This window comes from Bubalus kerabau, chromosome 5 (assembly GCF_029407905.1).
Source record: "Bubalus kerabau isolate K-KA32 ecotype Philippines breed swamp buffalo chromosome 5, PCC_UOA_SB_1v2, whole genome shotgun sequence".
NCBI lineage: Eukaryota > Metazoa > Chordata > Mammalia > Artiodactyla > Bovidae > Bubalus > Bubalus kerabau.
Window position 1 is genome coordinate 60,183,320 of NC_073628.1, and position 12,005 is coordinate 60,195,324.

Sequence of the window (12,005 nt, forward strand, 5' to 3'; positions counted from 1 at the left end):
TTTAAGAAAAATTAAAAGATCAAAGTAAAATGGAAAATGAAGGCATAATATATATTTAAATGAATTGGTTACTCTTTGGCTTATTTAGACAGTGAAATGATTTCTTATGTGTTAAAGGGTTTGGAGATAAGCTAAAGATTAACAAGTGAAATTTCATCATGTAATAATTTATGTGATAATTCTTTATGAAATAATTTATTTAACGAATGTAATATGGTTATTTTACTACCTCTTTATTGAATACTTAGCGTGTATTCATAGTGCTGAAAGTGAAGACATAGCCATGAAAAGTAAAATTCATTACCCTCTGGAAATTTTCAACCCTTATAAAGGTTTTATATTTCAGAGATCTTGTATTTTCTGTCATTGGGATGGTTGTTTTATTTGTTATTTCCTTCAGTACACAATCTTATTATTCTCACCTTCATGTAAAAAAGCATGTGTTTTCTTCTCTTTGTCCTTCACTTTGAGAACCTCAACACTAATCATTTTAACCTTGTTTAACTTACTGGCCTCAGGAAGCCAGCACCTTTCCTGCCTCCCACCCCCCAAATTCTAACTACATGTTCATCTTCTCTACTTGGAGGTTTGATAGTCATAGCAAAGTTGTCATGTTCCAATTGGCTTCTGTGCTTTTCTGCGTCTCAGTGAATGACAACCCCATCCTTCCCCAAACCCTGCTCCACCCACAGCCTCCCACATTTTGGCTGATAGCAACTCCATCTGAACAGTTGCTGAGGCCAAATGTTTTGGAGTCAGTCATTCTTCATTTCTCTTTTTTTTCCCTCACATTCTCCAGCATGTGCAAAACCAGCAGAAAATTCCATCATGTCTACCTTCAAGATGGATCCAGCATACAGCCCCTTTTCAGTGTTACCATTCTGGCCAAGCTGCCTTCCCTTTAGCTGGATTACTGTACCCTTCCTCACTAGTCCTGCTAATTCTGCCTTTTCCACTCTTTGGTTTATTCTTAATGAAGCAGCCAGTATTTCATTAAAGTCAGATCCTTGCACAACTGTGATCTGAGTATTGAAGTACCTACGAAGGATGTAAGAACCCCATTTTCCTCCTGTTACTCACCACCTCTCCCCCTGCACCCATTTTGCTCTGCCACTCTGGCGTCTTCTCTGTTCCTGGGTCACATTAGCCACTCTGCCGGCTCAGGGCCTTCATACCTGCTCTTCCCTCTGTCTAGAATTGCCTACAATCGGGTCACTCTGGCACGCTTCCTCAGATCTTTACTCAAAATCATATTTGTAGTGATGGCTTAGCTGAACATCCTGTTTAAAACTGTATTCTCCTCACAAGACTGCTTGGGATTACTTTTTTCCCTTTCTTTTTACATTTCTCTCCATCGCCTCTAACTCCTTCATATGGTGTACGTGTGTTACTTGTTTATGTTGTTTTCTCTGCATTCCACGTAGATTTCAGTGGATATTCCACAAGGGCACAGGTTGTTTGTTGTCTGAATCCTCAGAACCTGGCACCAGTGTGGCACTGAGTAATTATTTATTACAGGAGTAAGTGAGTCAAAGAGGGAATGAAGGTCCTTTTCGGTCTGACCTTTGCTTCCTTCACCTCAACAGCTTCATGCTCCAGCCCTGCTGACCTACTTGAAGCTGCTTAATACTCTGCTCTCCATTGTCTCAGAACCTTAAACATTTGCTGCCAGTTCTCAGACCTCTGTCTTCCACTCCTATCCCTCCACATCCATTGTTTCTCACCTTACCTCAGGACCCCTGGACCTTCCGGATAACAATTTGTTGGATAAAACTTGATCTGACACTCTTCCTTGACATCATGCCCTATAACCTGGTGCCACTGTGCTCGGAGGGATAGTAGTCTTGGAGCAAGAGTTTATCTCCCTGTCCCAGGATTGAACCTAAACACCATTCCACCAGGGACTAGAGACTGGAAGCAGAATTCTCTGATTCTTACTCAGTTTGGAAGCAAAAATGTCACAAGGAGGCAAAAACTGCAAAACAGGTACAAAGTTTACCATTAGAGACACACAGCACAATGGGAGAACACAGAGAGACAGCTTGTTTTATTTAAGTCAGAAGCAAGACAGAAACACAAACCCAGACAGGAAGGGTATGAGCATCCTCTCTAATGAAAAGCACAGTAAGTCAGAAAGTGGACTGAGATCCACACTCAGAGAGAAGTGCAGGAGTCCTGAACAAGAAACACAGTTAAGAGGTGACTTAAATCACTTTATAAGACAGTCCTTGTGGGTCTTGGTTTACGTTCGGCCAGTTATCTTCTTTCTTCATTCACTGGTCCTAAGACCCTCCCCAATGTGCATGTGCATCTTTTCGATAAAATGGATCCCATCTCACCTGTGGGTGCGTGTCCACACTTATTATGGATCCCCTCCCTTTTTGACCCTCAAGGAGCCTTCCTGCGCATGTGCAGAAGTGAAGTCTTCCTTGAACTCAGGAGTGGGCACCTTATCTCTTTACTTCAGCAGAGCTCGGCTTCAGCCACTAGCTTTGTCCCCAGAGTGTCTGGGTGAGAACAAAGCTTCAATCTTACTCCACTAAACAAACACCAGCTGTCCATTTTAGGAGTCCGTCTATCTCCTGTATCACCACTCTGGGTTAGGAGTAGTTTCTGGGGATTCTCCAAGTGTCCCCCATGTATTTCTGTCACCGACACACCAGCATTGTTTTTAAGACTTGGTGATTTATAAATGAAATGTACTTTAGAGATACCTGAGAATCATAAAATGAGGCACGACAGGATCCTTTTTATAATGAAAGAGCATTGGCAAGTACTAGAAGAGTGAAATAATATTATTTGAAAACAGTGAGCAGTTTCCAATAATTAACTTCTCTGTCATATTAGTAAGAATGTTCAGCTGTAATTATAGAGGGTATACATTTGAAAAATCAGATTACTGCAATTAAAAAAGCATAACAAAATAACTCATGGCTCCATTTTGAATACATTGTTCTGTTTAGTTCCCGTCAGGGTAGTATTGGTTAATGAAAAACAGCAGTGACCTTTACAGACACAGACTCTATTTTAAAATAATCAGGCTAATTTGGCAAAGAGATTAATTGAATTAGAAATTCTGACATAACAAAGATGCAGATATTTTGTGCCACTTTGCTTCATTTTTAAGTCCCAGGAGTCGAAACTGATGTGAAAATGTGGGTGTGGACAAACGGAAGGGTATGAAAAGAATTTTATTGTTAATGTATGAAATTGTGCAAATGGCAAGCTCTCATGGAGGCACAGTTTGGAATAAATGATTTCAAGGCATTGGCAAAGGAAACACACCTATCATGTAGTTTATGGATTTCATTGAGAGCTGAGCCATCAGCATTGTCTTATTGCCTGCTGGCGCTTACAGTTCTTCACTAGGTCAAAACTTATGCATCCTTTCCCACTTTAAAAATTGTTGAAGTCATTATCAATTTTCAATATCAAATGACAAAGACAAAGTAAGAATCATGTAAATGTGCTCATATTTTATGGTAATGGGATTTACATTTAGAATAAGTGCCTAATGGAGCCACAAGTGTGTTGACATGATGTTCTAATTTTAAAGACCATTTCTTCTTTAGGGTAATAACTATTAAAATAAGAAATTTAATTTTTGCAGTATGTTTAAATATCTGATGACCAGTGAGATTGAATATCATAATATTGACCTTTTCTTCTCTTGTACGCATTGATTATAGTATAGATAAAGCATCCCCAAGTGTTCCAACAGGCAATCTGAACAATTCAAAAGGATTTCTTTACCGGATTCCAGGGCTGGTGTTCCTAGTCAGGGTTCATCTTCTCCATATGGTGATGGTCACACACACACACACACACAGACATACCCTATAGCATGGTAAGTTCAGTGTCCTACATGGAACCCACTTTCATTCAGTGGCTATGTGCTGTCCTAAGACCTTACACCACTTTGTAGTCAGCTTTCAGAAAGATGAAGAGAACATGGGAACAGATACAGTTGTTAAAGTTATTGGCCGACGAAGGAGTATCACTTTTACTTGTGTTTCATACCCAGATCTCACTGGGGAATCAGTGACACAGTCATACCATGACACAGAGGCTGAGAAAGTCACCTTTGGCCAAAGAGTAGCTTTTTACACCCAACTCTGTACCATGGAAGAGGAAAAAAAAATAACATTGATAGAAAGCCACTTCTACGTCAGCCCATGTGTGTCTGATGGAAAGACTCTTAAGAGTCTATTATTTCAAAGACTCAGCGTTTAGTTCTCTCTGCCGCATCTCCGACAATGGTGTGAAGTATTGTTGTTATTTTAGTCGCTAAGAAGTGTCCAACTCTTTTGTGACCCCATAGATTGTAGCTCCCCAGGCTCCTCTGTCCATGGGGTTTCCCAGGCAAGAATGCCATTTCCTTCTTCAAGGGATCTTCCTAACCTAGGGATCAAACCTGCATCTCCTCCATTGGCAGGCAGATGTTTTACCACTGAGTCACCTGGGAAGCCCAGTGGGAAGTATACCCATTTTGAAAGGATTCAGTTATTGGAAAATCTTTGTAATATATTGTCAAGACTCTACTATGCTTCAGTATCCTGGTCAAATGATAAATTTATGTTAAATTTTGTCCGTCCTTAAAATGTGGCCATTTTAAGGAATACTCATTTCTTAGGATTTGTTATGATTAAGAGAGTGTCATAATTTTCCTCTTTGATTTAGTGGTCTTACACTTTTGTTAATACAATACAAGCTTGCCTACTGAGTTTGGAGCTTTGTCAACCCAAGTTCCTCTTGAGCTGTGACCCACAAGTCTTTCACATGAATTCTGCCCCACGCAATGACCCTATAACTTTTCTGTGTTTACCAGATGCTTGATTCTTCCAGTTAACATTTTTACCCCTGACCTGCACCTCTGCTGCCAAAGCAGTTCTGACGTTTTCAGCAGCTATTTCTTTACCTTTAGGAGAGGTATTTATTCACCATAAATAAGTGAGCTGTCAAGAGTGGCTGGGGTTGCATGTCATTAACTTTCCATATCTAACTACCATTATTTCCATTGTTTGATATAGTTCTTCCAGTTTTCATAATCATTCTTCAATGTGGTTTTTATCTATAGGCCTAGTTAAGTCATATAAATAATAAATGTTATATTTATATTATTTTTATTTATATATTATTTGGTGATGGTAGTTTAGTTACTAAGTCATGTTTGACTCTTTGCAACCTGCTGTAACCCGCCAGGCTCTTCTGTGTATGGGATTTCCCAGGCAAGAATACTGGAGTAGGTTGCCATTTCCTTCTCCAGGCGATCTTCCTGACCAAGAGTTCGAACCCACGTTTTCTGCATTGGCAGGTGGATACTTTACCACTGAGTCACCTGGGAAGCCCATAATGTATTACACATAAATAATATTATTTATATAATAATAAATTAACAAATTAAAATAGCTAAATAATATAAATTTTATTTTTATTTACTTTTAAAAATATGTATTTATTTATTTGGCTGCACTGGGTCTTAACTGTGGCATGTGTGGACCTAGTTCCCCAACCAAGGATTGAACCCCAGCTCCCCTGCATTGGGAGCACAGAGTCTTAGCAACTGGACTACCAGGGAAGTCCCAACGGTTATTTTTATGTTCGTTCTTGTTGTTCTGTTCTTATAGTTTTAAAAAATGAAATCTGTTTTATTCTTATGATTGTACAAATGGTTCATGATTATTGCAATAGAAATACTTAGGGTGAGGAAAAGGAAGTAAACATTACCTAAAATCTCAGTACCTACAAAAAAGTATTTTTAGTGTTTTGACTGCCAATCTTCTGTAAATTGCATCAATACACACATACAGGTACCACAGTCATGTTGATACAATTAGGATAATATTATATACATCATTTTTATCAATGACTTTTTTTTTCTTGTTGATGGCCTTTTTGCTGTTGTTGATGATGAGCAAGTTAATTTAAATCTCGTGTTGGTTAGGTAGATTCCAGTTACTATTCTGCCATATGTAATACTGCAATCGATATTTCTGTGCAAGTCTATCCTCTGAGCACCTTTTTGTCAATGGGATTGAAGCTCATTTGGAATTAGAGGCTAGCTGCTAGTTTCAGTTTCACCTCTCATTCGTTTTGGTAGTTTTCAAGGAGCATGGAGATCAGATCCCACATTCTTTTTTCATGATAAATGTATTTTATGAAGAGAGTTTGGGCACTACCTTTTTGCTAGAATGTGTACATTTTCCTCCTGTGTATTTAATTTAATTTAATGCCTGGTAAGTGGATGTAAAAGACAACTTTCCAATGGCGATGTCACTTCACATTGAAATTTACATATTAGAGTTTTGTAGAAATGTTTTTTTAAGGACTGTGAAACTTATTCCACATGACACAGTCTTGTACTTAAAATTTTTTCTTCACAGGCTTATTTAAATTTAAGTACTCTGATATTTCAAGACCTATTAAAACAACATGTCAGATCAAAGAAAATGTCATTAATTAGATAATTAGCTTTTAGTAAATCTGTATTCACTACCAATTTCCTTTTGAAAATGCTCTCAAACTTATGATTAGCAATTTATTTTATGATTTTATAATTTATTTTTTGCTTTTGAATTTATTTTATGAGTTTTCTATCTCCTTATTTTGTATTTTATAACATATCATTTCTATGTACAAAAAAAAACAACCTATATATTATACATTCCTCTTTGTTCCTGCATACTTTGTTTTGGCTTCATTTTTCAAGTGTTACTGAGAACATAATAAGGTGTGTTCTGGAAAGGAGAGTGGTGCTGAGTTCATCATCCACATTTTGCCTTTCTTGGCTCCATCCATTTGTCTGTATTGAATGCCTAGACTACTGTACTTGGGAAGACATTAGTACCATAACGGTGAGTAAAAGAGATATACTCCATCGTATGGAACTTGCAGTTCAGTGAAGATACAAGTATTAAAGGGGTACATTAACAAACAAATTTAAGGTTACTCCTGAGATGAGTGGAGGCAGAAGTATAGTGAGTGACATGGCCTAAGAGATTCCTTGGCTGCATTGATTAAGGGGAAGTTTCCAGAAAGATTTCCCTGAGAGAAAGTTGAGCTGAGAGATCTCTGATGAGGGAAGAACATGTTAAAAGGGCTGCAATAGGAAGCAGTGTGTCACTGCTTAGACTTAGTTGACTAAGTCTAAGAGTGCCAGGGTCCAAGTTTTGGTCTTTATCTTAATAAAAGTAAAGTGTCAGTGTTCAGTGGGGTGATGTGACATGACATGCATTTAGAAGGAATCTGTGTAGTTGAAATTTGGAGAAAAAATATAGAAAACAAAAGGAAGTGTAGGGTCCAGGTTTTGGCTTTTACAAGAGTACAATTGTAAGAAAATGATCATTTATAGTAAGGTGGTTCTGGCCATAGATATGAAGAGAAGTAGATACATTTTACAGATATTTGGTGGAAAGAATTGGAAGGGTTTGGTGACTCATGTATTCAGTATTTATAGATACATGGCAGGAAAGCACCTAAGATGATGCCCAAGTCTTTGGCTAACCAAACACAATGAAATTTGGTGCCACTTACTGAGATGTGAAAGGCCGAGAAGACCTATTTTGTTGGGAAATGGTGCAGGTTTGGTTTGGAGCAAAAGAAGTCAGTCATCCAGATAATGTTATATTCTAGAATCACAAAGTATAATATACTAGATTGTTGTTATAATTCAGTTGCTAAGCCATGTCTGACTCTTTGCAACCCTTGTGGACTACAGCACACCAGGCTTTCCTGTGCTTAATTTTCTTCCAGAGTTTGCTCAAATTCATGTCCATTGAGTCGACGATGCCATCCAATCATCTCATCCTCTGTCATCCCTTTCTCCTCCTGCCCTCAGTCTCTTCCAGCATCAGGGTCTTTTCCAGTGAGTCAGCTCTTTTTATCAGGTGGTCAAAGTATTGAAGCTTCAGTATCAGTCCTTCCAATGAATATTGAGGGTTGATTTCCTTTAGGATTGATTGGTTTGATCTTGCAGTTCAAGGGACTCTCAAGAGTCTTCTCCAGCACCACAGTTTGAAAGCATCAATTCTTCAGCACTTTAGCCTTTTTTATGGTCTAACTTTCACATCCATACATGACTACTGGAAAAACCATAGGTTTGCCTATATGAACCTTTGTCCGAAAAGTGATGTCTCTGCTTTTTAATTCACTATCTAGGTTTCATAGCTTTACTTCCAAGGAGCAAGTGAATATACTAGGTATTTTCTTTGAATAGTCTTCTAAATTTTACAGTTCTTTTTTAAACAAGGAATTTTAAAGAGTTTATTGCTCTTTGTGTTTGTTTAACATATTACCCAAAATAAAATGATTCAAAGATTTAAAAATACACACTCTCTTTTGGGATTCCTCGAATACTTTATCACTATAGTGAGTGGGCTTAGTTCTGTTTGTAGTTTTTTTGTTTGCATTTTTTGGGCAATGTAATATAGCTATTTTCATCTTTTCCTGAGTAGAGTATGTTGCTGGGAATGACTAGTATTTGAATCAGCTGTGCACCAAATGATGTAGATAGGGATGAAGTATAAACAGTGAAAAATTGTAACTAGTCGTACATTAGAATATATGATGTTCTTTGCAGACTATAAATGATTTTTAGCATCAAAGATAATAGTACTTTTAAGACACATTTAAAGATAATTACTCCTTATTCTGCATAATGTTTTATGCTAACCTCAGTCACAGTTTTTTTTTTGGTGGTATATTAAATATTTTATTAAATATTAATACGAATCTAAATATTAATGTGCTTTACAATCTGAAAGTGTTAGTATTAGTTAGACTGAGTGAAGTCGCTCAGTCATGTCCGACTCTTTGCGACTCTATGAACTGCAGCCTACTAGGGTCCTTTGTCCATGGGATTTTCCAGGCAAGAATACTGGAGTGGGTTGCCATTTGCTTCTCCAGGGTATCTTCCCAACCCAGGGATCAAACTCTGGTTCTCCTGCATCGTGGGCAGACGCTTTACCATCTGAGCCACCAGGGAAGCCCAAATATTAATATGCTTTACAATCTGAAAGTGTTAGTCACTCCAGTCATGTCCAACTCTTTGTGACCCATGGACTGTAGCCCCCCAGTCTACTCTGTCCCTGGGATTTCCCAAACATAAATACTGGAGTGGGATGCCATTCCCTTCTCCAGGGATCTTCCTGATCCAGGGATCAAACCTGGGTCTCCTGCTTGGCAAATGAATTCTTTACTGTCTGAGCCACCCCTTCAACCTGAGTTACTGACTTTATTCTGATTATTTCTACTGTTGAATTTGTACTGACAAAATATTGTTTAAAAATAATAAAATGCTAGAGTTTATTGAAGGTGTTTAAGTGACCTTTCACTGGAGTATTGATTAGCAAATGGTTTGGAGTTTTTCTCCCCTGGCATTTTCACTCTTTAAATAAGAGTCCATGGTCTTTTCTTTTGATTAGTATGAGACCGAAAACAAAATAAAAAAGAGTTTTTTCCCTGAAATAGAAATGAATATTACCAAAAAGAAAATTAAACCAATATAAAGGTTTTTTCCCTAATTTTAATTTTGATGTTAATATATTGTCTCTATTTTATTGTCTCTTTATGTTAACAACATTTAAATATTTTCAACTTTTATCAAAATTTGAAAATGAATGTTTTTTTCACTTGGAAAAATCTAATGTCTTATCATTCTTTTTATAGGTCTCATATCTTTTGGGTGAACAGAAGTCTACCTTTATGGGGCTTACAGGTTATGTACAATTTTGTTTTATTCCTATATGTCTAGATGTACTCATATTTTACAGGCCGTACTACTGGGAGAAAATTATTGATATTAAAATTAAACAATTAAAATTGTTTATTGTTTAATTAGCCTTAATGCACATCTTGAAGTTTTTATTTCTTTATGTTAACCTGATCCTTGCATTCTACCTGTTGAGAATTTCCTCATGGTCAGGATTAGACTTCAGAAAGCTTGAGTAAAACAATGTTTGAAATCAGAACAAGTTCTCCAAACTAATTTATGTGTTCCTAAATTCTTAGGTTACATCCATGTTTGAAAAATTAGTCAAAAGTCCTTAACCACATTTGCCTTTTTACCTTATGTTCTCAATATCAGGGGCATGGCAGAATCTTGATGAATAATTGTTAAATGAATAAACAAATGAACCAATAGCTCTTATTACCAATGGGAAGAGCTTGGTCCCTTAGTAGATAATTTTGCAAATAAAACAAAAAGTATGCTCTGGCATTAAAAGGGTCCTGAAGAAGGAGTAAGGAAATGTGAAGAGAACAGTGCTTCTGAATTACATATTTGGTGTGTTTCCTGAAGTCCTGTGTGTTGTTCTTTGTTCTTTTTTCTGTTGATTTTCATGCCTAGCAAACTTTTTACAACTTCACATATCCTCTACTCCTGTCTCTTTCCTTCAGATGCTTTTTAGTTTTTGTTAATTTTCAAAAGCAAAAATTATTCAAAGAGTAGAATCTCTAAGATTAAAAGCATTAGAGATTGGAAGATAGTTGAATCTGGAAGGAATGGAAAGACTCTAAGACTCATTGTTTATAAGCAAACATTAAAATACTTTAAAATCAAATATTTGGTTTGTCATTTAACATCAGGGTGATTCTGAGATCTGTACATTTTATATGCAACTATGAATTATTTTGATTATGTATGCATTGTGTTTATTACTATGAAATCAAGTTTTTACTGTGTTTGCATATTTCCTATTTTATAAGTTGTGTTTTATGTTTTTTTTAGTGAATCTTATAGTAGTGTCATTAACTGACAAATAACTCTTCAAACATTTTAGTTTCAGTAAAAATGCAGTTTTTAATTTCTGAGTTAGATTCCTATATTATCCATCAGTGAGGTGCACACATATAAAGTAAGTTAGTATTTTTCTGAATAATTATATATGACCTTGAAATATATTTTGATCATTCAAATTGTTTCTTACTTAAGAGTGATATCTTTAAATATGAACGCTCATTTTTCAATAGGATTTTGAGTAATTCATCCTGAAAATGGTTTCAAGGTCACCTAACAATGTGTACCTTTAGAATGGCACATATGAGTTAGAAAATTTGTGGGGAAAATCTAAAAAGTTCAACTTTTCTATTTTAATAATGTCTGGCTAATGTATGCACTTCCGGACTTATTTTACTTTTATTGTCATGCATTCATATGTTTTTAAATTATCCTTATGTTTTAATATTCACCTATATCAAAATTTTCATTAAAACAGGAGTCAGAATCTAAAACTCTAGGGAATCTGCTTTTCTGACAGGTTGACTTCACCCTCACAAATCTATGAACAAATATATTTGTTACCTTAAATACTTCATGTTGATACTTGCTTAGTATTCCTCTCTCCCAAAGTGCTTAGAGTCTTTAACACAAGACAATTTGGATGTCCTTTCTGTTGGAGCCACTGTTCTTTGGGAGTTGAGCTGAGGAAATTGTATGCGGAGTAGAGATGAGAGAGAAAGGCGGGGACTTGTCTAGGGCAGTGCAGGATGCCTATGTCCACTGCAGAACGGGGATTGGTTATGAAGTCTGTTCAGACGGAATCTGAAAGTATCTTGGACCATTTGCTTTAATGTTCAAGGATGTTACTGTTTACCTTTGTTTGAGGTGGATGATAGGATGCAAATACCCTCCAACTCCAAGCTTGTATTCTTTGATTTTTCTGTAGGGAACTGCCATTTTTGGCAGGTGAACTGAGAGGGAGGCTGTGTGGCTGGTTTTATGGTGGAGCAGTCATGTGATTGTGTGTATCAAGGATACATATCATTCAAATTCCAGTCATCTGACTATTCTAATCCCACACTTAACGTTTGTGGTAATAAATTTTAAAAGACTTACTGAGGAGTATTAGACATTATAAAAACTAAACTGCAGTGCCCAGGACAGCCTGCTCCCTACCACTTGTATATAGAAGTTAAGAGTGTCAAACAGCACCTCTGTTGCTGAAACTCGGTCTCTGTTGACCAGAGTCAAATAGAAACACGGAGACAGAATTTCGGGTGAAGTAGAA

The 12,005-nt window shown here is 36.7% G+C and overlaps 1 protein-coding gene across 2 annotated transcripts in view; it reads left to right on the forward strand.

Annotated features, from left to right (window-relative positions):
- The window catches only part of KCNT2 (potassium sodium-activated channel subfamily T member 2), a 425,317-nt gene that overhangs the window by 138,791 nt on the left and 274,521 nt on the right, over nucleotides 1-12,005 (forward strand). For both annotated transcript variants that reach the window (XM_055581824.1, XM_055581825.1), the window contains exon 4: nucleotides 9,667-9,715. In XM_055581824.1, the coding sequence (XP_055437799.1) occupies nucleotides 9,667-9,715 (49 nt within the window). The remainder of the gene's footprint in view (nucleotides 1-9,666; nucleotides 9,716-12,005) is intronic.